Source organism: Scyliorhinus torazame, chromosome 16, assembly GCF_047496885.1.
Source record: "Scyliorhinus torazame isolate Kashiwa2021f chromosome 16, sScyTor2.1, whole genome shotgun sequence".
Taxonomy (NCBI): Eukaryota; Metazoa; Chordata; class Chondrichthyes; order Carcharhiniformes; family Scyliorhinidae; genus Scyliorhinus; species Scyliorhinus torazame.
In genome coordinates, this window is record NC_092722.1 from 13,562,886 (window position 1) to 13,589,108 (window position 26,223).

The 26,223-nt window shown below is 47.9% G+C and overlaps 1 protein-coding gene across 6 annotated transcripts in view; it reads left to right on the top strand.

Annotated features, from left to right (window-relative positions):
• agrn (agrin) overlaps positions 1-26,223 on the top strand; it is a 538,795-nt gene that overhangs the window by 367,897 nt on the left and 144,675 nt on the right. For all 6 annotated transcript variants that reach the window (XM_072477973.1, XM_072477974.1, XM_072477975.1 and 3 more), the window contains 2 exons: positions 18,114-18,338; positions 23,064-23,288. In XM_072477973.1, the coding sequence (XP_072334074.1) occupies positions 18,114-18,338; positions 23,064-23,288 (450 nt within the window). The remainder of the gene's footprint in view (positions 1-18,113; positions 18,339-23,063; positions 23,289-26,223) is intronic.

Sequence of the window (26,223 nt, forward strand, 5' to 3'; positions counted from 1 at the left end):
TGTGGTGAATCAGCCCTGCACTCCTTCTAAGGCCAATGATAGCGTCTTGAGGTGTTCATGTTCTAACTGGACATAATATTGGAGAACACAAGAGAAATGAGGAACTCTAGCCAACAAATCCCAACCACCACTAATGTTAAGGAATTGCACCTTTGGCTGCCAGTTCCCCGCCCAAATGCAGGTCAGTTCCAAAGCACCATAACCGCCAACATGGTGAAGACAAGGGGGCAGGTGCTGAATCCACCTTGGCAGGAACAGGGATTGAACCCCATGCTGTTGCCATCAATTGAATCCACACCTGAATCAACCGGCCCCCAAGGGGCCCACTGTGCACTTCTACCTTCATGTTGTTGTGTGGAACCCTGAATGGTGTTGGTAGATGCTGCAACTTTCTCTCCATTCTACTGCCTACGAGTGGCGTATGGTGGAAGATTCTCAGAGGCAGAGACGTTACCCACTGTCCCAGCAAGGACAATCCCTCCCGTATCCTGAACTCTCCTGTTCTCTATGCCGCTTCCAGATCACATCCCTTGGAATCTTGTCATTCCATTAGGTAATAGATGTTGCCTCTCCATTTCCTGATCAACAACAGTTCCTTAACACTGAAACATCATTAGCACTTATTGTAACAGGTTTTGTTGTCTAGTTAGAGATTTTTTTTGGTAACTACTTTAAGAGGGATAATGACAGCAACTGTGAAGCGACCTCTCGTTAGTTTTGCTCAAACACTTGCTATTGCTTCATTAAGTTTGCATCGCTGCACAATTATTTTAATTTGCTACCCACGGTGTTATGAAAATTGCAGCCAATTTTTTTTTAACAGGAAGATGTGGCAAGCTGAACTGCTTTCCTGAGGCAGTTAACTTTGTTATTGACTGAGTATAGACAAGCTGGAGTACAGGCTGCCTAGACAAGCTGGAGTACAGGCTGTATAGACCAGCTGTGTACAGGCTGTATAGACCAACTGGAGTACAGGCTGTATAGACCAACTGGAGTACAGGCTGTATAGACCAACTGGAGTACAGGCTGTATAGACCAACTGGAGTACAGGCTGTATAGACCAACTGGAGTACAGGCTGTATAAACCAACTGGAGTACAGGCTGTATAGACCAACTGGAGTACAGGCTGTATAGACCAACTGGAGTACAGGCTGTAGAGACTAACAGGTGTACAGGCTGTAGAGACTAACAGGTGTACAGGCTGTATAGACCAACTGGAGTACAGGCTGTATAGACCAACTGGAGTACAGGCTGTATAGACCAACTGGAGTACAGGCTATATAGACCAACTGGAGTACAGGCTGTATAGACCAACTGGAGTACAGGCTGTATAGACCAACTGGAGTACAGGCTGTATAGACCAACTGGAGTACAGGCTATATAGACCAACTGGAGTACAGGCTGTATAGACCAACTGGAGTACAGGCTATATAGACCAACTGGAGTACAGGCTATATAGACCAACTGGAGTACAGGCTGTATAGACCAACTGGAGTACAGGCTGTATAGACCAACTGGAGTACAGGCTGTATAAACCAACTGGAGTACAGGCTGTATAGACCAACTGGAGTACAGGCTGTATAGACCAACTGGAGTACAGGCTGTAGAGACTAACAGGTGTACAGGCTGTAGAGACTAACAGGTGTACAGGCTGTATAGACCAACTGGAGTACAGGCTGTATAGACCAACTGGAGTACAGGCTATATAGACCAACTGGAGTACAGGCTGTATAGACCAACTGGAGTACAGGCTGTATAGACCAACTGGAGTACAGGCTATATAGACCAACTGGAGTACAGGCTGTATAGACCAACTGGAGTACAGGCTGTATAGACCAACTGGAGTACAGGCTGTATAGACCAACTGGAGTACAGGCTATATAGACCAACTGGAGTACAGGCTGTATAGACCAACTGGAGTACAGGCTGTATAGACCAACTGGAGTACAGGCTATATAGACCAACTGGAGTACAGGCTGTAGAGACCAACTGGAGTACAGGCTGTATAGACCAACTGGAGTACAGGCTGTATAGACCAACTGGAGTACAGGCTATATAGACCAACTGTGTACAGGCTGTATCGACCAACTGGAGTACAGGCTGTAGAGACTCAACAGGAGTACAGGCTGTATAGACTAACAGGTGTACAGGCTGTATAGACCAACTGGAGTACAGGCTGTATAGACCAACTGGAGTACAGGCTGTATAGACCAACTGGAGTACAGGCTGTATAGACCAACTGGAGTACAGGCTGTATAGACCAACTGGAGTACAGGCTGTATAGACTAACTGGAGTACAGGCTGTAGAGACTAACAGGTGTACAGGCTGTAGAGACCAACTGGAGTACAGGCTGTATAGACCAACTGGAGTACAGGCTGTATAGACCAACTGGAGTACAGGCTGTAGAGACTAACAGGTGTACAGGCTGTAGAGACTAACAGGTGTACAGGCCGTATAGACTAACAGGTGTACAGGCTGCATAAACCAACTGGAGTACAGGCTGTATAGACCAACTGGAGTACAGGCTGTAGAGACTCAACAGGAGTACAGGCTGTATAGACTAACAGGTGTACAGGCTGTATAGAACAACTGGAGTACAGGCTGTAGAGACTAGCAGGAGTACAGGCTGTATAGACTAACAGGTGTACAGGCTGTATAGAACAACTGGAGTACAGGCTGTATAGACTAACTGGAGTACAGGCTGTATAGACCAACTGGAGTACAGGCTGTAGAGACTAACAGGTGTACAGGCTGTATAGAACAACTGGAGTACAGGCTATATAGACCAACTGGAGTACAGGCTGTATAGACTAACTGGAGTACAGGCTGTATAGACTAACTGGAGTACAGGCTGTAGAGACTAACAGGTGTACAGGCTGTATAGACCAACTGGAGTACAGGCTGTATAGACCAACTGGAGTACAGGCTGTATAGACCAACTGGAGTACAGGCTGTATAGACCAACTGGAGTACAGGCTGTAGAGGCTAACAGGTGTACAGGCCGTATAGACTAACAGGTGTACAGGCTGCATAAACCAACTGGAGTACAGGCTGTATAGACCAACTGGAGTACAGGCTGTAGAGACTCAACAGGAGTACAGGCTGTATAGACCAACTGGAGTACAGGCTGTATAGAACAACTGGAGTACAGGCTGTAGAGACTCAACAGGAGTACAGGCTGTATAGACCAACTGGAGTACAGGCTGTATAGACCAACTGGAGTACAGGCTGTATAGACCAACTGGAGTACAGGCTGTATAGACCAACTGGAGTACAGGCTGTAGAGACTAACAGGAGTACAGGCTGTATAGACTAACAGGTGTACAGGCTGTATAGACTAACAGGTGTACAGGCTGTATAGACCAACTGGAGTACAGGCTGTAGAGACTAACAGGTGTACAGGCTGTATAGACTAACAGGTGTACAGGCTGTATAGACCAACTGGAGTACAGGCTGTAGAGACTAACAGGTGTACAGGCTGTATAGACTAACTGGAGTACAGGCTGTATAGACTAACAGGTGTACAGGCTGTATAGACCAACTGGAGTACAGGCTGTATAGACCAACTGGAGTACAGGCTGTATAGAACAACTGGAGTACAGGCTGTAGAGACTAACAGGTGTACAGGCCGTATAGACCAACTGGAGTACAGGCTGTATAGAACAACTGGAGTACAGGCTGTAGAGACTAACAGGTGTACAGGCCGTATAGACCAACTGGAGTACAGGCTGTATAGACCAACTGGAGTACAGGCTGTAGAGACTAACAGGTGTACAGGCTGTATAGACTAACAGGTGTACAGGCTGTATAGACCAACTGGAGTACAGGCTGTAGAGACTAACAGGTGTACAGGCTGTATAGACTAACTGGAGTACAGGCTGTATAGACTAACAGGTGTACAGGCTGTATAGACCAACTGGAGTACAGGCTGTATAGACCAACTGGAGTACAGGCTGTATAGAACAACTGGAGTACAGGCTGTAGAGACTAACAGGAGTACAGGCTGTATAGACTAACAGGTGTACAGGCTGTATAGACCAACTGGAGTACAGGCTGTACAGAACAACTGGAGTGCAGGCTGTATAGACCAACTGGAGTACAGGCTGTATAGAACAACTGGAGTACAGGCTGTATAGACCAACTGGAGTACAGGCTGTATAGAACAACTGGAGTACAGGCTGTATAGACTAACTGGAGTACAGGCTGTAGAGACTAACAGGTGTACAGGCTGTAGAGACTAACAGGTGTACAGGCTGTATAGACCAACTGGAGTACAGGCTGTATAGGCCAACTGGAGTACAGGCTGTATAGACCAACTGGAGTACAGGCTGTATAGGCCAACTGGAGTACAGGCTGTATAGACCAACTGGAGTACAGGCTGTATAAACCAACTGGAGTACAGGCTGTATAGACTAACAGGTGTACAGGCTGTATAGACTAACTGGAGTACAGGCTGTATAGACCAACTGGAGTACAGGCTGTATAGACTAACAGGTGTACAGGCTGTATAGACCAACTGGAGTACAGGCTGTATAGACTAACAGGTGTACAGGCTGTATAGACCAACTGGAGTACAGGCTGTATAGACTAACAGGTGTACAGGCTGTATAGACCAACTGGAGTACAGGCTGTATAGACTAACAGGTGTACAGGCTGTATAGACCAACTGGAGTACAGGCTGTATAGACTAACAGGTGTACAGGCTGTATAGACCAACTGGAGTACAGGCTGTATAGACTAACAGGAGTACAGGCTGTATAAACCAACTGGAGTACAGGCTGTATAGACTAACAGGAGTACAGGCTGTATAGACCAACTGGAGTACAGGCTGTAGAGACTAACAGGAGTACAGGCTGTATAGACTAACAGGAGTACAGGCTGTAGAGACTAACAGGAGTACAGGCTGTATAGACTAACAGGTGTACAGGCTGTAGAGACTAACAGGAGTACAGGCTGTATAGACTAACAGGAGTACAGGCTGTATAGACCAACTGGAGTACAGGCTGTAGAGACTAACTGGAGTACAGGCTGTATAGACTAACAGGAGTACAGGCTGTATAGACCAACTGGAGTACAGGCTGTAGAGACTAACAGGAGTACAGGCTGTATAGACTAACAGGAGTACAGGCTGTATAGACCAACTGGAGTACAGGCTGTAGAGACTAACAGGAGTACAGGCTGTATAGACTAATAGGTGTACAGGCTGTAGAGACTAACAGGAGTACAGGCTGTATAGACTAATAGGTGTACAGGCTGTAGAGACTAACAGGAGTACAGGCTGTATAGACTAATAGGTGTACAGGCTGTAGAGACTAACAGGAGTACAGGCTGTATAGACTAACAGGAGTACAGGCTGTATAGACCAACTGGAGTACAGGCTGTATAGACTAACAGGTGTACAGGCTGTAGAGACTAACAGGAGTACAGGCTGTATAGACCAACTGGAGTACAGGCTGTATAGACTAACTGGAGTACAGGCTGTATAGACTAACAGGTGTACAGGCTGTACAGACCAACTGGAGTACAGGCTGTACAGACCAACTGGAGTACAGGCTGTAGAGACTAACAGGAGTACAGGCTGTATAGACTAATAGGTGTACAGGCTGTATAGACCAACTGGAGTACAGGCTGTACAGACCAACTGGAGTACAGGCTGTAGAGACTAACAGGTGTACAGGCTGTATAGACTAACAGGTGTACAGGCTGTATAGACCAACTGGAGTACAGGCTGTAGAGACTAACAGGTGTACAGGCTGTAGAGACCAACTGAAGTACAGGCTATATAGACCAACAGGTGTACAGGCTGTATAGGCCAACTGGAGTACAGGCTGTAGAGACTAACAGGTGTACAGGCTGTAGAGACCAACTGGAGTACAGGCTGTATAGACCAACTGGAGTACAGGCTGTATAGACCAACTGGAGTACAGGCTGTATAGGCCAACTGGAGTACAGGCTGTAGAGACTAACAGGTGTACAGGCTGTATAGACCAACTGGAGTACAGGCTGTATAAACCAACTGGAGTACAGGCTGTATAGGCCAACTGGAGTACAGGCTGTAGAGACTAACAGGTGTACAGGCTGTATAGACCAACTGGAGTACAGGCTGTATAAACCAACTGGAGTACAGGCTGTATAAACCAACTGGAGTACAGGCTGTATAAACCAACTGGATTACAGGCTGTATAAACCAACTGGAGTACAGGCTGTATAGACCAACTGGAGTACAGGCTGTATAGACCAACTGGCGTCAGGCTGTTTGACAACACTTTGAATTTCTCTTGCGCCTTTAACAAAGTAAAGCACGGCACAGAAACTTTATCAGACGAGGTTTACATCATCCCTGAAGTTCCTTTGTTGAAGCGAGTACCAGCCTAGTTTATTCAACCACTTCTCACAATTTTATCGTTCACAATGTGGAGAGTCAGCCCTGCAACCGTTCCAAGGTCATTGATATCCTCTTGGGGTGATTGTGACCAGAACATGGGCATGATATTGGAGAACACAAGAGAAATGAGGAACTCTATCCCAAATAAATCCCAACCACCACTAATTTTAAGGCATTGCATCTTTGGCTGCCAGTTCCCTGTCCGACCCAAGGCACTGCCAGCATCAACAAGGAGGCAGGCCCCGAATCCAGCTCAGCAGGAATGGGAATCCAACCCCATGCTCTGATCCACATCAGCCCCTCAAGGTGTCCACTGTGTACTTCTCCCTGCATGTTCTGTCACATAACATGGTATTAGGACAGGTGGGGGTGGTTCAAGGAGTGCCTTCGAGGAGGGAAAAGTGAGAGGAAGAACAATTCAGAGAGCGCATTCCAGAGCTAATGTCTAAAGGCATGGACACCAATGGACACGTTACCTGGGATTCGCGTATAGTGTGGGGCAATCTCCTGAGGTGCGGAGGGGGGATGGGATCTGTGGGCCACAGTTTGAACACTCAGTCACCTTTATGTGAAACACAAAGGCACTGAGGATTCACTTGTGGCAGCTTCACCCCCATTTACCTCTGACCGTTCAGGCTGCAGGACTGAGCAAAAGACTGATCTGGCGGATTTGCTGTAATGAAGTTTATTATGTTCCAGCCTGTCTGCAGAGAGCTGCTTATGCCGAGGCTGCCTCTGCCGTGCGAGTTAATGAGGTGTTTGGCTGTGGCCTGGCTCACAGCAGCTGCACCTGGGGTGCTGAATATGAAATTCAAATCCTGCAGTTACTGTGTAAATTAGACTGACCTTTTTCCTCACAGCATTTGATAACATAACTGCAGCTCAGAATGAATCGAGAATTTCATTGGAAAGATGTCACAGCAGATTGGCACTGCAGAAATATAACGTCATTACAGAGTAATTTTCTTCAAATGAATAGGGGAGAGTGAAGAGGCAGACCGCTCGAAACCCTGACTTGATATTCAGACGAGTATGTTAAATCTGAAGCCATTCCAGCGCATCTTTTAAGGGGGACGGTTGCGGTTTGGAAAGTTTGTGCTCTGTTCACAAACTTTCTAAACAGCTTTGAAACTGCTGCGATTCATCAGTCGGGGAAACCATTTTTTAGTTGCGTTCGTTTTCCCAAGTGGAGAGGACTTGCAGTGTCAGCAAGGGAAGAAGAGAGGGTAACAGGAGCTGAAAATTTGGGTGGAATTCAATGCTCTCCCTTGAAGTGAGTTTGGTGATGAGGGGGGGGGGGGGGGGCATTGAAGACCCCCCCCCCACCCCCCGTCAATGGAGGACCACGGGTGGGCAGTTAAAGCCCACTTAAGAGCCTCATAGTGCCGCCATTGGTGTTCAACCAGCTGCAAGTGGGGTGGATGTCATGAATTGTGCCCGAAAAGCAAACCCTGTCCGGTTTGTTTGTGGGCTCCCATGGTGAGGGAGTCCCTCGTTCATGGTACTCCGTGTCTGATCAAGGGACTGAGTATCGGGAAGGGGGGTATGTCCTCTGAGAGCAATCTCCTGCGCTTGTTGCTGACTCCCTCGCCCCACTCTGTGACCCCCCCCCCCCCCCCCCCCCCCAACCTGCCCTCATTCACCTGTGGCCTGGATCGCTCGGCCATCCTGGGCCTCCGGCGGGGAGCGTGACCACCACGCTCCCTGCACGGCACCAAACACAATGCGCTGCTGCTGACATCTGATTGGCCTGTCTCTCTTGGGGTGGACAGGATTTATGCCTCCAGGACCCTTGATCTCCGGAACGCACGTCATTGGTCACTTTAGTGCCCTAGGGGCACTTAATTTAGTGGGCCTTCCCCGAAGGAGATGAAATGGGGCTCTCACTGGTTTTCATAGAATCATAGAATTTACAGTGCAGAAGGAGGCCATTCAGCCCATCGAGTCTGCACCGTCTCTTGGAAAGAGCACCCTACCCCAGCCCACACCACCCTATCCCCATAACCCAGTAACCCAACTCAACCAACACTCCGCATCAAATTCCACCCGTTCTTTTATATCAGAATTGGGATAATGCTGTCACTCAAAAGAGAATGTAGAAATAGCATTTAATAAAAAAAGCAAATGGACTGTTAGCGTTTATTGCAAAAGGACTGGAGTACAAAAGTAGAGAAGTGTTGTTGCAATTGTACAGGGTGTTGGTGAAACCACATCTGAAGTATTGTGTCCAGTTTTGCTCTCCTTATTTGAGGAAGGATGTGGTGGCAGGGGAGGCAGTTCAGAGGAGGTTCACCAGACTGATTCCGGGGATGAAGGGGTTGACGTATCAGGAGAGATTAAACAGTTAGGGTTTATACTCGCTGGAGTTTAGAAGGATGAGAGAGGATCTGATCGAGGGATACAAAATACTAAGAGGGATTGATAAAGTAAATGTAAACCATATGTACCCCCTTGTGGGGCAGTCTAGAACAAGGGGTCACAGATACAGGTGAGAGGCAGTAGATTTAGAACTGAGATGAGGAGAAACTACTTCTCGCAGAGGGTGGTGAATTTGTGGAACTCACTGCCCCATAGTGCGGTGGAGTCTGAATCATTGAATGGTTTCAAAAGGAGATAGATATATTTCTAATTTAAAAAAAGAAACAAGTAAGGAGGTGGCTTTGAGACCAGGAAGAGATTGAATGGTGGAGCAAGTTCAAAGGGCTGAATTGCCTACCTCTGCTCTTAATTCCTGTGTTCCTGAATAGCAATGGTTACCGTATGTACTTCTCCATTGGTAAGTATAATTCTCACCTTTGATTTAAAATCCCTCCATAGCTTCGCCCCTCTCTATCTCTGTTGTTTCCTCCAACATGACAACTCTCCAAATCTCTGCGCTCCTCCAATTCTGGCTTCTGGCACAGTTCTGATTTTAATCGCTCCATCGTGGGCAGGGGGGAGTTTTGCTGCTGAGACCTTGAGCTCGGAATTCCCGCCCTGCATCTCCCCACCTCTCTGACTCAAGTTCCCACTTTATGATGGGCCGTTTTGACCAACTTTTTGATATTGCTTCACAACATCGTCGTACGTGGCCCAGGGTCAAACATTGTTTGACAATACCTCTGTGAAGTTGCCTTGCGATGTTTTACGAATTAAGTGCGCTGCACAGATAAGTTATTGTTGGTGTAGGCTGAGGACAGCGTGGCTCAACTTCCAGTTGCAAGTGGTGGAGCTGAAAACTTGTACGAGTAAATTGTAAGGCCTGTGGCTGAGTGTTGGAAAGGTTAATGGGGAGGCGGTGGCATAGTGGTTTTGTCACTAGACTAGCAATCCAGCGACCCAGGGCCAGATCCAGGGACCCGGATTCAAATCACACCACAGCAGATGGTGAAACTTGAAATCCATAGAAATCAGAACTGATAGTCTAATGATGTCCATGAAACGATTGTCGTAAAAGCTCATCTGGTTCGCTAAAGCCCCCTTAGGGAAGGAAATCTGTGCCATCCTTACCTGCTCTGGTCTGCATGTGACTCCAGATCCACATCAATGTGGTTGACTATCAAATGCCCTCTGAAATGGAGGGCTGTTCGGGATGGGCAATAAATGCTGGCCTGGCCAGCGATGCCCACGGCCCGCAAATGAATAAAGAAAATTGTCAAATCATGGCACAGCATAAAAGGCCATTCGTCTTCGTGCCGACCCTTTCAAAGTTAGTCCAACATTTCATATCCATTTTTTTCCATCTTCAGCTTTCTCCCCGTGTCTGCGTGGGTTTCCTCCGGGTGCTCCGGTTTCCTCCCAGTCCAAACATGTGCAGGTTAGGTGTATTGGCCGTGCTAAATTGCCCTTAGTGTCCCAAAGGTTAGGTGGGGTTCCTGGGTTACGGGGTTAGGGTGGAGATGTGGGCTTGAATAGAGTGCTCTTTCCAAAGGCCAGTGCAGAATCGGCCTCCTTCTGCACTGTAAATTCTATGATTCCATTTATTCAATTCTCGTTTTGAAAGTGACAAATTAATTCGCCGTATCGATCACCATTATCAGGCAGTTCATTCCAAATCCTAATCACTGGTTAAGTAAAAATGTTTTGCATCGGGATTCATCCAGTTCTTCTGCCAATTATCTCCATTCTGTGCCTCGGACCATTGGACACTGCCTTTCTTTACTCTCTCTGAACTCACGCTGATCTTAAATACCACACTTTATAATCACTCAACTCTCACCTTGGCTATCACGGCTCTACGGAGAACAACCCAACTCCTCCGGCCTTTCTATGTTTGTTTTATGTGTTCAAAGGATGTCGCTGGCTACACCAATGTTCCTTGCCCATCCCAAATAATTTGAATTTTAGCCCTTTCCTGTAAAAGCCAATAGTTTGTCCCATCATGTAAACGCTTCATTGCCCATTGACTGGATCCTTTACTTTCTTGTCTTTTATGCAGCGTGGGTGTCGGTGCCAAGGCCATCTTTTGTTCTTATCTCTAATTGCCCTCGAACTGAATAGGTTACGGGACCATTTCAGAGGGCGGTTAAGTGTCAGCCACGTTACTGTGGATCTGGAGTCTCAGGTAGGCCAGGATGGGCAATGATGGCAGATTTCCGTCCCTAAAAATGAACCAGATGGGTTTCTTTTTCAAATAAAAATCGACGAGGGCAGCACGGTGGCACAGTGGTTAGCGCTGCTGCCTATGGCGCTGAGGTCCCGGGTTTGATCCCAGCCCCGATTTTTTTATATATATCATGGGATGTGGGCATCACAGGCTGTGCCAGCATTTATTGCCCATCCCTAATTGCCCTTGAGGGGGGCAGTTAAGAGTCCACCACATTGCTGTGGGTCTGGAGTCACATGTAGGCCAGACCAGGTAAGGACGGGCAGATTTCCTTATCTAAAGGACATGAGTGAACCCAGATAGGTTTTTATAATGTCTACAAAAGACAGGATCCCAGAATTGACTGTGCAAGGCGAGAACAGAAATCATTCCAGCAGACAGGCATCTACATTGGGAAGATAAGCAGCCAGGATGCGGGATGCAGAATGTAAATAAGGTTGGAGAATAAGTACCTGCGTGGAGATTTAGGGAAGGTCTCAGTGTGAATGATGCAATGCAGATGCCATCAATCGCCTGCAGAATTGCTGACTTTCCAGCCATCTAGACAAGCGCTTAAAACATGTAAAAGATGGTATTGAGGGGCGGTGGGCTACGTTTGATAATTACTGGTTGTGGATTTCAGCTCATTCACAAGCAGCAGGGATATTGTCTCCTTAATTAAATGTGACTCTGTTTCAGTGTCACGAAATAGGCTTTCCTGTCAAACAACAATACACAGTTAAGGATGTGTTAGACAGTGGAGCCCATGGTTGTCTGATGAGAGCTGGCCACAGTGATAATTAAATCAGACGTTTGTTACAGGTGACATTTCTGTCGAATATTTACTTAAATTGCTCGAGCTATTGCAAATTGCACTTAATTATATACTGAGAGATTTTGTTATTTTAATAGGCCGTGTTTTTTAAATATGTATTATTTTGAAAGTCCTCTTATTTCTAATTTCTCATTTGTTTTCGATGAATGGTAGAGATGGGAGGTTACTGGAAAGCAAGGGACCTGCTATTATCCAGTATTCTGATTCTCATCGAACAAAGATTTTCCACTTGACATTGTTCATTCGCAAAGGGGCTGGTTTAGCACACTGGGCTAAATAGCTGGCTTTTAAAGCAGGCCAGCAGCACGGTTCAATTCCCGTACCAGCCTCCCCGAACAAGTGCCGGAATGTGTTGACTAGGGGCTTTTCACAGTAACTTCATTTAAAGCCTACTTGTGACAATAAGCGATTTTCATTTCATTTTTCAACATATCTTATTTTATATTTCATCTCCATTGCTTGATGACTACATCTGCATTGTGCTTCTCCTCTAACATATACTGTGGTTGTCTTTATTTTCAACCATCTTATAAACTGGAAGTCCAGGATTTGGGATCACCACTCCATCGGAGGTGTTTCCATTCTGCTGTGCTGGCTACAGGATGGTCTGGCTGTAGTTTTCAGCTTCTCCGAAAGACGGAGATGGGGGTGCCATGGGGAGGGTTTTACTTGAACGTCCGTTAACTTGCTGGGGCGCACGTGCTGACTCATACTGGGGAGCGAGTGGTTCCCTGGGCATCCACAGGCGTCCTGCTCTCTGCCCTGATACTTCATTCTTTGTCCGTGAGGCTGAATGTGAGAATTATTGTTGGGAGGAGGCGGTTTGACTGTGTGGAGGATCACAGCGGAACCCCATTCTGTTGTTATCTGACACTCCCTGAACAAAACAAAAACTTAAAGGATGGGGGTCCACCCCTTCCATCCCACCCAACTGTTGGGCTAACGTTTCCACACACCCGCGTATTGGGGGTAAACATTTATTAGAATGTACGACAACACAGGTTTAAACAGATTCTATTCTAAATATGGACCGAGGAATTTATCGGGATATGGAAAATATAAGAATGAAGATGAAATGTACACATTTGGAACGAGGAAGGCGTTATGCCTGCAGGCACGGTAGCACAGTAGTTAGCAGGTTTGATTCCCGGCTTGGGTCACTGTCTGTGCGGAGTCTGCACGTTCTCCCCATGTCTGAATGGGTTTCCTCCGGGTGCTCCGGTTTCCTCCCACAAGTCCCGAAAGTGCTGGTAGGTGAATTGGGCTTTCTGAATTCTCCCTCTGTGTACCCGAACAGGCGCCGGAGTGTGGCGACTAGCGGATTATCACAGTAACTTCATTGCAGTGTTCGTGTAAGCCTACTTGTGACATTAAAGAGTATTATTATTATACTCTGGTACAATTATACCCTACTATTTGAGCTGCCATGGGTCATGTGTATGTGTTTAATGTGTATACATCAATCCCCCACCCACACCTTGATGCTTCAGGTAATCCTGTGACTCTTCTGTGAACTACCCCCAGGGCTGGATGGTTGTGCTTGTCGCTCAGTGACCAAAACTGAGATGCATTACACAATGTGTCCATCCAAAACACTTGACAGCCAAAAATGGCTGCCTCTGGCCCTGTTTTAGTGTGAAAGCTCTGCACATTCTGTTTGTTTTTGCTAATTTCAGTGATTAAGCTTGCCGAGAGATCATTCTCCTGGGCCCCTGGCCTCTCTCCGTCCCCGGCCGCTGCTGCTCCAGCGCCGTCTGTGGAGTCTACCTGTCGCCTGTTCTTTCATTTTGTTGTTGTACATAGTTCTAAAGAAAGAAAGATTTGCATTTATGCAGGCCCTTTCGTCGGTGTCCTCTGGATGTCCCAAAACGCTTTGTAGCTGAAGTACTTTTGAAGTGTAATTACGACAATGATTTAAGAGCAAGGCCTCAGACAATGAAATGAAATGAAAATCACTTATTGTCACAAGTAGGCTTCAAATGAAGTTACTGTGAAAAGCCCCTAGTCGCCACATTCCGGCGCCTGTTCGGGGAGGCTGGTACGGGAATTGAACCGAGCTGCTGGCCTGCCATGGTCTGCTTGAAAAGCCAGCGATTTAGCCCTGTGCTAAACCAGCCCCTCTGTGATGCTGGTTGAGGAATAAACACTGGACAGGACACTTCAAGATTGTTGGTATTAAATTTAATTTGACAGCGACCTGCCCCGAGCACCGTCAAATAGAATCCTTCGGCCTTCCAAGAACTAATTCCCGGCACCGGGAACATTTCCGGGTACCTGGTATTTAAGGGGAGATAGGGAGAGAGCAAGTGAGGCTGAAAATGATGGGCAAACCCAGGAAGGACCCGTTATTTTGGTGTGTGTTGTCTTTGTGTGTGGTAATGCAGGTCTCACTTTTTAACCACTTTCACATCGACCCTTTCCCACCTGTTGTGTGTGGGGGGGGGGGGGGGGCCTTGTCTCAATTAAACATGAGAATCTCACAATCTCTACGTATGGCTTCTGTAAATATTGAAGGATCACATTTAAGAAGCAAGACTGTTCGGGCAGCAAGGTGGCGCAGTGGTTAGCACTGCTGCCTCATGGTGCTGAGGACCTGGCCTGGGTCACCGTCCGTGTGAAGTTTGCACATTCTCCCCGTGTCCGCGTGGGTCTCACCCCCACAACCCAAAGATGTGTAGAGTAGGTGGATTGGCCACGCTATATTATCCCTTAATTGAGAAAAAAAAAGAATTGGATACTCTAAATTTATTTAAAAAACAAAGAATCAGGCAGCACGGTGGCGCAGTGGTTAGCACTTCTGTCTCACGGTGCCGTGGTCCCAGGTTCGATCCCGACTCTGGGTCACTGTCCATATGGAGTTTGCACATTCTCCCTGTGTTTGCGTGGCTTTCGCCCCCGCAACCCAAAGATGTGCAGGGTAGGTGGATTGGCCACGCTAAATTGCCCCTTATTTGGGAAAAATGAATTGGGTACTCTAAATTTATAGAGGAAAAAAAAGAAAGACCCAAGGTTGTGATTATGAGCAAATTTCCCTGCTCAGCGTTAAGGAATGGTAAAGTGAGTAACTTGCAGTGAATGAAGGAACCTCCGACAGTACGTTGAGAACGGTCCAATCTCTGTGGGATTTCTGGAAAGGTGGTGGTGAGACGGGCTGTGTAGTGATTAACAGCACTGATCACCTTTATCAGAACCCCAATTATTCACATTCTCAGGGGAGTGGAAACAACGGGATGTCTGGGACAATAGAGGACTGGCTGTGCCCACAGACCCATCTACAAGTAGGACTGACTAGCTAACGAGCAGAGGATTGTAGCCAAGCTGAGAAGGCAGAAATCTTCGCGACAACTTGATGAATGTTGCTTCTTCTGTAGCCGGTTGCAATTGGCCAGAGAAAATGTGATTTTCAAAAACAGAATGATTTATTTTTTCTTTGTGGCCATAGGGGAGATGAATATTTCCACCAGGCAAGTCGACACATTCCTGTTTCTGCCGCTGAATGTTGGCAGCAGTCACACCCGGGTTGGAAATAAAGCAGGAGCCCTGCGTTGGCTTCACAACATACTTCAGCAGTGAGAATTCTTCCTCTCTTAATGCCAATCTGAGTGAGGTGTCAGTGAGATTCGAGGCCGTGCTGTGTGCCCTTTGCTACCAGGAACTGGCTTGAGTCTGCAAAACTCTGTTGACTTCAAAAGTATTGAACCCAGATTGCATGGCAGCCGATGTCAAACTCCTGAACTGTGCCCCGTCCCCAATCCCTCAAATTAAGATTGGACCGTTGGGTAAGGAGCTCCCGGATTCTGGCCCAGTGACAGGAACAACAGGCTTGTCTTTATGGCCCCTCGGGACTGGCAGCTGTAACATCCCATGAGAATCATGCCCACCAGCTACCTGTCTACCCCTGGGTGGTGGTGGGGGGGAGATATGTGCTGGTGAATGAATTTAGACACATGATTGGGACTGTAATGAATATCTTAACTTACCCTAGGTATCCAGGCTTCCCATGGCCCCTCTCTCACACCCAACATGCTGAGATTTGTATTCCCCAATTGTATTTATCCCAGCGGCAGGTTGTGTAAAGCCTCTGGTAATCAGTTGCGTCCATTTTTTTCGTCTGTAATCAGTGAAAAACCGTTCTGGGTTACATTAAACAGTTGTAAAAATCGGATCATTTTCTCACTAACCCCCCGAATAACTGGTACAGGCTTGGAGGGCTGAAGGGCCTGTTCCTGTGCTGTATTGTTCTTTGTTCTCTTGGCGACCATCATGGACGTGGCTTCTGTCTTGTGACCTTTGCAGAAGTGGTGAGGAAGCGCAGTTGCTCGGAGTGGTGAGGAGGGTATTACGCTGTGCACTCTGTAAGGCAGACAACACTTCTTTAGCTGACGTATTAGTTGCCACAATAATGCATTAATCGTGTTGCATGGTTCCCCGGGGATTCGTTAGTAAGCATAGTGCCTTGTTTAGGAAGTGAGCAATACAAAGATATCTTGACTATGTGCTGAGCATTTTTATTTAATGTTCATTCTGGTAACATGAGCATCTGAGGAAAGCTTTTCCCCTCCCTAATTGCCCCTTGTGAAGGCTGCAGATAGACCTGCTCCTTGAATGTCCGTGCTCCCTTGTGGTAGAAGTGTTCCCACAGTTCAGCCAGCGAAGCTATTGTTTTTTAAAATAAATTTAGAGTTCCCAATTTTTTTCCAATTAAGGGGCAGTTTAGCATGGCCAATCCACCTACTCTGCACATCTTTGGGTTGTGGGGGCGAAACCCACGCAAACACGGGAAGAATGTGCATATTCCACACGGACAGTGGCCAGAGCCGGGATCGAACCTGGGATCTCGGCACCATGAGGCAGCAGGGCTAACCCACTGAGCCACCGTGCTGCCCCCCAGGGAAGCTATTGTGAACATAAGGCTGTTCTTGATGGCCCACAGTTAATGGACATACCTTCAGGTGTAAGATCAGGGCAAGGTCATTTTGTCCGTCGGGCCTGCTCCGCTATTTAACAAAGTCATGTCTGATCTTCATCTCAACTCTACCTTCCCGCATGGTCCCCATATCCCTTTGACCCCTTTGAACCTGAATTCTATCGACCTCTGTCATGAATATACTCAATGATTGAGTACCTGCAGCACTCCTGGGTAGAGAATGTCAAAGATTCGCAACCCTCATGAGTGACAACATTTCTCTTCATCGCTGTCCTAAACGTTGGACCCCTTATATTGAGACTGTGACCCCCATGTTCCCCAGCCAGTGGAAACATTTTCTCCGTGTCTATCCTGTCAAGTCCCGTAAGATCATTTTTTTCCCCTGGTTCACTGTCCGTGTGGAGTTTGCACATTCTCCCCATGTCTGCGTGGGTTTCACCCCCACAACCCAAAGATGTGCAGGGTAGGTGGATTAGCCACGCTAAATTGCCCCTTAATTGGGAAAAAAAAAAGAATTGGGTACACTAAATTTATTTTTAAAAAAAGATTATTTTTCATCTTTGAATCAGATCATCTCTTGTTTGTTTCACCTTGAGAGGAAGGGTCTTCCCTCTCCTGGTAGGTAAAAGATGTATGGCTCACTGTGACTATCAGGTGAGAACAGATTTGGACTCTGATGTGACGGCAGCGAGCAGCGACCACTGTTCAGGCTGAAGTACAAAAAAAATGGTAATTTGGGTCAAGTATGGTTGATATTGTGCCAGTTATGTAGAAAACCATTAAAGGCAGCGAGTATATTGACGTGTTGACTTCATTGAAGTTGTCAGCAGGAGATGTAACGAATCGTCTCACGTGTGCGTGTTGGCGCTCGAGCATGACCACACAAGCTGGCTTCATGACAAATCTATTAACCAATTCATTTTCAGTTCATTAATCTTTGCAATTATGTGTCCAGCTTTGTTGCATTCAGCCTCACAGATCCGGGACTGAATAATTCTTCAGAAACACCGCGGAGCTGGTTCTCCGATCGGGACGTTCCCAGTAGGGATAATCACGTGCTGTAATTACTGGCTGGGAATCAGATGTAATGTCCCAGGCTGCAGACCATGATCAGAGCTATTCTGTGCGCTGCAGTTCAGCGTCCGCCCGTGTGTCGACGCTCCATGCTTGGGGGAGGGGGTTAACTGTGTGGCGAGTGTTTCATTGATAAAGGCCCGGAGGCTAACAGGTACTCTTTCACCCCTGTATCATTTCACAGCAATGCAGATTCCACAGTGTAACTGTGTTCTAGGTGAAGCTAGAGGGTAGCCTAAAGAATGGAACCTGCATCACTGGAGTGAATGGGAGATGCCTGAACGTAGCTGTTATAATAAAGGCCACTTGTTTCTCTTTGTGCCTCAGGCTCGAAGGACCCCTGCAGCGAGGTGACCTGTGGATATGGCAGTACCTGTATCCAGTCGTCAGACGGCCAGTCGGCCAAGTGCGTCTGCCCCATCACATGCAGCAAGGACCAGGAGAGGATGGTGTGTGGCAGCGATGGCAAAGATTACAAGAACGAGTGCGAGCTCAACAAGTACGCCTGCGACAACCACAAAAACGTGTACAAGAAGTCTGATGGGCCCTGCGGTGAGTGAGGAGATGAACAGCTGAAGAGGCTTCAAAATTACCAAAGAGGAGATAAGGTCCCAGGTTTTCTAGGCACAATTCTGGCATAGATATGTACACAAGATTAAAAAAGGTTAAATCATAAGGACACGTTGCATTGACTAGCCCTGTATCCCTTAGAGTACAGAAGATTAAAGGGTGATCTAATTGACGAGTTTTTAAGATGGTTACAGGATTCGATAGAGAGAAACTGTTTCCTCTGGTGGGGAGGTCTAGGACAAATTGGTAAACTGTTAAAGAGCTAGGCCATCAGAGATGATGTCAAGGAATGCTTCTTTACACAGTGGAAATCTGCAACTATCTCCTCTAAAAAGCTATTGGGACCAGGGGTCAATTGAACATTTCCAGTTCTTTGTTAGGCAAGGGTGTTAATGGTTGCAGAACCAAGATGGGTGAATAGGGTTACGGTAAAGTTCAACTTGATCTACTTAAATGGTGCAACAGGCTAGAAAGGACTGAATGGCCTCCTCCTGTTCCTAGGTTACTCGGGTTTTGAGGATGTACGTGACGATTTTGTAATTCATCAGTGAACGTGCTATCTAGATGACCTTGATTTCACCAAGGTCTACACCACACTGCACTGCAGAGGCTCCGGTGTAATGAATGCTCCTTCTGGTCCAATTGAATATGTTCCCATCCCCTGCTGTGCTAAAAGCTCTAAATTTGTACCAAGTAGTTAGAGAGTCATTCTCTGCGTTGACAAACTAGCCTCCAGGCTGCAATTATTCATGTCACCTGATTTTTCCAAACATCCACTTCATGGATAAATGCACTTTGTGCTGCTCCAAGATGCAGACCACCGCTGTCCAGCTCTCAATTTCTGTCCACCAACCTCAATCAAGGTGACAGCAGTGGCCTTTCGCTTGGTGTCATTGCCCTTTGTGTGAGGAGAGACAGATTGGGTCAGAGTTTCTGCTCCTGTAGCCATTGGGTTCAGTGCTGATACCGATGTCCAGATATTCGTGTCAGGCAGCGATGGTAAATAGTGGAGGCAGAGGGTAGTAGTTTGGACAAGGGTCAGTCAACACCCCACGCAACGGGCGCCCAGCACTTCGAGAGAAAATGAGGTGAGGAATATTGGGCTGAATCTTCTGTGGAGGGGCAGTCTCTGTCGGATTGTCACTCCACTCCCATTTTCCTCCCTTTAGTCTGGAGCCCCACATTTCCCCTCCTGACTTCAGACCTGGGCCTCCTGAGAAATGTGAAGGTTAGCTGCTCCTGGAGTCCTTCAGAGCATTGCAGGATCGTCAGGGGAAACAAAGCCACGACCCCACTTTTTACAGCTCCAGCTGCCATATTCCTGTGATTTAGCGTGGTCAGGAGGATAGGATGGTCGGGGGAGGCTGAGTGGCCAGGGGGATAGGATGGTCGGGGGAGGCTGAGTGGCCAGGGGGATAGGGTGGTCGGGGGAGGCTGAGTGGCCAGGGGGATAGGATGGTCGGGGGAGGCTGAGTGGCCAGGGGGATAGGATGGTCGGGGAGGCTGAGTGGCCAGGGGGTTAGGATGGGCGGGGGAGGCTGAATGGCCAGGGGGATAGGGTGGTCGGGGGTAGTGGATTGGGGCGGTATTCTCGAGGGTTGGTGGGTTAGTTGGTGGTGTGGCTGGGAGGTCGGTGGGTGCAGGGCGGGGGGGGGGTTGGATTGGGGGTCAGGGGGGCTCGGGGGGTAGTTGGAACTGTGGAGAGGTAGTCGGGGGAAAGTCAGAGGGGGTGGGGGGTGATAGTCAGGGGCTGGGATGGAGACTGGGAGGTGGACAGGTAGTATGGTGGCCTGGGTAATTATTCTGCTAAGTAAGACGGAACCATTCAAAGTCTCTGACTTTAAATCCGGGCTTTGGAGGATTCCAGGATAATTGCCTCCTGGAAGTTGAAACTTTCCAGGCAATCCTTGGGAGGGACGTCCCAGCGCTTTTTCCAAGGTAGCTCCGGGGTTCCCCCTCAAACCGAGGACGGAAGATGTGGGCCAGCAGTTATCTGCTCAGACTGTCAGATGTGATGTGTTTCACCCCTCACAGTGTACAGAAATGTCATCCTCACTCCCTGCTAATTGCTACCTTGCCTGCTGGTTTCCCAGCCATCTCGAGTCATAACCTGTCAGACCAACCTCCTCAGATGTGGTTGTGTTCAATATTCACTTCAAACCGCACAGCCAGGTGAAGGAGCTTTCATGCCTGGTATTGGGATTATTGAGTCACAATATCAAGTTTATGGAGCAAAGATGGGGAAAATCAGGTGGAATCTAACAGAATGGCACCAGCGAAAGCAAGGGGCTGAATGGCCTTGTTACGTGGTCCTGGGCTAGAGAAGGAAAACATTGACAAGAGCCCCTCTCCTGATGGTTGTCCAGATGGTGCCTGCCGGAGTGTGCGAGTGAGGCCCTTACCCCAGGAATGGATATCCACCACGGTTTCCCGTTGAGGCAAAAGGCAAAGAAATCCTGTTGCAGCGAAGGTCTGAAGGACCAGTGCTGCCCATGGAATCAGACACTATATAGAAATGGCACCCTGGCGCATTTCCCTATCACTGGTCCAGGATTGTTGGCTGGGGTACAACCCACATTACCCCAACTACCAAACCAGGAGGAATGAACAGTCACAGCCATCGCCAAGGCTGAGCACCACACCCCATAGTGAGGAGGGAAGGATGAAGGTGCAGCTGAGAAGCTGGTTTGATAGTTGCAACCAAGTTTCTACCACAAAATGATGATTTTTTTTTACGGTGCCAATATTTAGACACATGCTTCTTCGACCAAATGGGAACAATTGGGAAACTGCAGGCAGCCGGCAGTTTAATTTCTGATTTGCACTCCCCAGTGGGTGAAGCTATTTAATGGCAATGTGAAGGCAGTAAACTGCACAGCTTCCCCCCCTGCCGCATCAGCCACTCATCTGCCTGGAATGACAGCTAAGTTGTGGGCCGGGACTCTCCGTTCCCTGCCGCTATGATCGGGAATTCCGAGAATCCCGCGTTGGCACAAAAACAGGATCAGCGGCGGGTGGCACACGTGTCCCCAGTCTCCATTCCCACCCTGCCAGCGATAGCGGGCACCCCGTCCGGCACCAGCGGGAACAATGCAAACAGCAGATATGCATTGATTAGAATGCGATTAACGGGTTGGAAGCCAGAATCTCCACACCCCATTTGCTCTCCGATCCCTTCAGCGGGAACTCCTCCGGGCGGGCATTGGTGCAAGTATTAACAAGTACTGCCCTGGCACAATGGACCCGAGCTGCTGGCCCCTTCAAAGCAGCTAAGTGCTTTCACTTCCATTTTTCTAACCCCAGACAGCACTTAGCATTTTTGAAGTGGCCAGCAGCTGTCAATCAGAACAAGAATGTTTATCAACATTGTAGCTAGGATCAATGGAGGGTACTTCAGATGCATTCATACGTAAAGGGAAAGATGAATAAACAAACCTTCTGGCAGCTATGTTTAAACCATCAAGCAAGCTGCCAATCAAAGGCTAGTTAAAGGTACAGCACTGAAATTGAATGAATGCTAGGCATTTCAAATGGGGATTTCAAGGCTTTTCAAGTGTTGTGGGCTCTCTAGGAAGGCTATGGCACTTCAAAAAGGAGCAGTTTTGATAGCAGAGAGCTGAGGGAGCAAATGTGAGGAAAATGAAAGTGTTCCAGGCTGGAATCTACAATGAACTGTCTGATCAGCTGTCAGGAAGAGCAGTTCAGAGTGAGAAGGCCACTTTAGAGTTTAAACAAGTCAAACAAACATGATGATTTTGAACTGAGAGCTGTCGGTGAGATCGCCAATATAAGAGTGATCTTCAGGTGCCCAGGGTGGGAAGGGGCTGTCCAGACATGGGGTCAAACCCTTAGCCAGAGCCCATGCCCAACCAGCCCCTGAATTTTTGTGGGACCTTCGCTCTGCAGTCTGGCAACGGCAGGGGGGCACATGAGCAATGGGCTAACCCCCCTTCGCCCCCCTCGGGGTCCATCATGCCAGGCTAGGGTGTCACTGCCAGCGTGTCAGTGCCATGGTGTGCCAGGGGGCAGTAGCCATGCCAAGGAGCGCGGTATGAAGGGAGAAGGCCTGGAGCTGATTTGTGAGGGGGGGTGCGGGGGTGTCGGGTCACCATCATGCGTTTGGGGGGGGGGGCCCGTTATTGCCATGGTGGGGCTGAGGAAGCCCCTTCTTGATGATGGGTTGCGGGGGGGGGGGGGGGGGGGGGGGGGGTCCTGTCTCGAGACGCTGGGGTCAGGTCGCCCGTTAGAAATGGCGGCCCAACACCAGTGAGTGCCGGGGAAATCGGCGGGTCCGCCACTATACATGATTTTGCAGAGCAAAGGCCTGGGAATTCCCCCTTGGCCACGCAAGCAGGACACAGTCCCGAGCCTCCGTTGGCAGGAGCACATGGTCGCTGGAACAGAGAATCCCTCCCGTAATATTGATACGTTTAAGAGGAAGCGAGGTAAACTTACGCGAGAGAAGGAAATTGAAAGTTCTGTTGATAGTATGAGAGGAGGCACATGTGGAACATAAACGGTGGCAAAGCCCAGTCCCTTTATAGGTTGCATATTCTATGTAATTCTGTGTCACGTGTGAATTTGTAGCAGTTGGACAAATGGGTGTTAAACCCCACTGCTTCAGAGTTTAACAGGCTGATGGGTGGAGAAAGGGGAGTCGCTCCGGAATCCTCACTGGCCGCTAACTGCTTCCTCTCTTGTGTGCAGACCCATGCAAAGATGCTCAGAGCGACCTGAATAAGGCATGTCGAGTACATCCAAGAGCTCGCAAACCAGAGGTGCTGCTGAAGCCAGAAAGCTGCCCGCCAGGATACGATCCGGTGTGCGCGGATGATGGGCAGACCTACGACAGCAAGTGCACCATGGAGAGAATGGGAGCTATCAACGGCATTAACCTTCAGAAAGTTCGCTCGGGTCCTTGTCAGACTAGAGGTGAGCTGCAACTCACTGGAACCTCCGCGATTGCCGTTGAAGATTGACCGTGTTGGGTGATTGTCAAACTCTTTAAGTTCAGTCCTGGCTGCCATTCATCGCTCGGCACCTGCTGATTAATTTGAACAGATCTGAACATTTTCCTGCAAAAGCAAAACCCCCAAATTCCTCTCATTGCGCCTCAAAGCGTGACCAATTTATTTTCTCATTGAGCTCATTACTTCAGGCCAAATACAAAATTAAGTATTTTCTCTAATTGGTTCTCGAGATGTGGCCCTGGGTTCCTCTCTTCATTGCAATTGCCTTCATAACTTGTGTGCTTTGTGTTATGGGCCAGGGCTTGGAAACTCAAAAGTGTATTATGAAGCTCACCTGACCTATAACTTTTATGTTGAATTTGGCTAGGATGGGCACAAGAGCTTTCACTTCAGGTGTGATTCGTCAGACTTCCTGGGCGCTTTTATCAAAACAAAGTTTATTATAAGAATGTAGCTAACATATATATATACACAGCAAGATTCTTTATCAATTACAAACATAAAGACACACAGCTATAGTAATTTATGTACATAACACTTAATGAATTCCCCCTTAGCTGTTCCAATTCAATAACAAAACCCCTTTTCAAGGGCATGGCCCAGCACACTGTATTCTCACTTGACTGGGACTGGTCCTTTTCCTGAGATTCTGATCCAGGTCCAACCAGCAGCTTCAAACTCCTTCCGAAAAGCAGCTATATCTTTCAAGCTACCAAGGCAGTTATCCAAAGACAATGTGCTTTTTACTGGAACAGCTTTAAAAATGAAAACAGAGAAAAATAGGAAAAACATTCCTTTCTCCTTCTGCAGTCCAAAGCAGTCAAACTGAAACTGAAACCCCCCTCTCACCTCACAGCCACATGTGCTACAAGTCACATGATAAGAAACTAAACCTTTCTTAAAGGGACACTCGCATGACATTTGTTAAACCTGCTCAGAGGACATTGAGGGGCTATGTGGACTGGAGCCACGTGTGGACCAAACCAGTTAGTTGTGGCGGTTTCTTGACCTGGAAGGGCATGAATGAGCCAGTTTGAGATTTTGCCACTGACCGCCTGCTCTTATGTTGTTTACATTGCAAGCCTGTCAAATGAGTAATTGGATTCCATTCCACAATCTGCAGGGTGAGGTTATAACGCAGGATCTCGCTGGGTGGTTAGTTGGGTGTCCAAACTACTCCACTATTGAACACAGCTGCATCTCTGGATGGGATTTAGGTACCACCCTGCCGCGTGTCTTTCGGGGTGAAGGCGGCCCGCTAGCGGGATCTACCGGTCCCGCCACTGTCAAAGGGATTTCCCATTGTCAACACCCCTCATCGCTGGGAAACCCGTGCGCCGGCGTGGGACCGTAATATCCCGCCACCGTGAACAGCCGGTAAATCCCGCCCTTTTTATCAGATGGTTCTAATCTTAATTCCCGATCCTTGTTCGTTTGGGAGCATCACTTGGGAACAAGGGATGGTGGTAGGGTCATAACACTGGGCTCCAATTTAGTGAGGCTCCAGGCTTGAATCCCGGTCAGAGTGTTCACCATAGCTCAGCGGAATTAGAAAGTAATGAAGCCTTATTCCAGTGACTTGGGCACGTTATGAGGGAATGCAGTACTGCCAGAGTTCCCGATTTCTGGATGTGACGCTCTTCCCCCACGCGTGAGGGGAAAAGATCCCATGGCCGAACTGGAAGAAGAGTAGCGAAGCTCTCCCTTTGTCCTGCCCAAAATCTCTGCCTCAAACCACATCACCATAAACAAATGATCTCTTTGAGTTTATTGCGGTTTGTGTAGGTTGGCTGCTGTCTTCCCATATGCTGCGACAGTGACTGCACTTCAAAGATTAATTTTCCATGAAGCACTTGGAATGTTCTGAGGTAAAGAAACTGCATTGCTCAAAGAACAAAGAACAATACAGCACAGGATCAGGCCCTTCGGCCCTCCAAGCTTGTACCGGCCATGATACCACCCTTGGCCAAAACCTTTAATACTTCCTTGTGCCATATCCCCTATACCCATCCTATCCATGTATTTGTCGAGTTGCCTTTTGAACACTATTAATGTTATGAACAAGGATCTGTTTCGCAACCTCCCCTGACAACGCGTTTCAGGCACTCGCCACCCTCTGCGTACAAAACCTGCCTCGCACATCTCCTCTAACTTTGCCCCATGGTCCTCAAACCAATGCTCCCTGGTGACTGACCTCCACCCTGGGAAAGAGTGCCTGCCCATCCATTCTATCCATGCCCCTCATAATCTTGTCGACCTCTATCAGGTCACCCCTCAACCTCCGTCGTTCTAATGAAAACAGTCCGGGTCTATTCAGCCTCTCCGCATAGCGAACATCCTCCAGACCAGGCAACATCCTGGTAAACCTCCTCTGCACCCTCTCCAAAGCCTCCACATCCTTCTGGTAGTGTGGCGACCAGAATTGTGTGCAATATTCCAAGTGCAGCCGTATCAAGGTTCTATAGACCTGTAGCATGACTTGCCAGATTTTATACTCGATGCCCCGTCCAATGAAGGCAAACATTCCATATGCTTTCCTGACTACCTTGTCCACTTGTGTTGCCACTTTCAAAGATCTGTGGACCTGTACGCCCATATTTCTCTGACTTTCTACATTTCTAAGAGTTTTGCCATTCACGGTATATTTCCCCTCTATGTTAGATCTACCAAAATGCATTACCTCACATTTATCTGGATTAAACTCCATTTGCCATTTCTCTGCCCAAGTCTCCAACCCATCTATGTCCTGCTGTATCCTCTGACAATCCTCAACACTATCTACCACTCCACCAACCTTGGAATCAGACCGGCTACATTTCATTCCAAATCGTTTATGTACACTACAAAACAACAGAGTCCCCAGCACCGATCCCTGTGGAACATCACTAGTCACAACG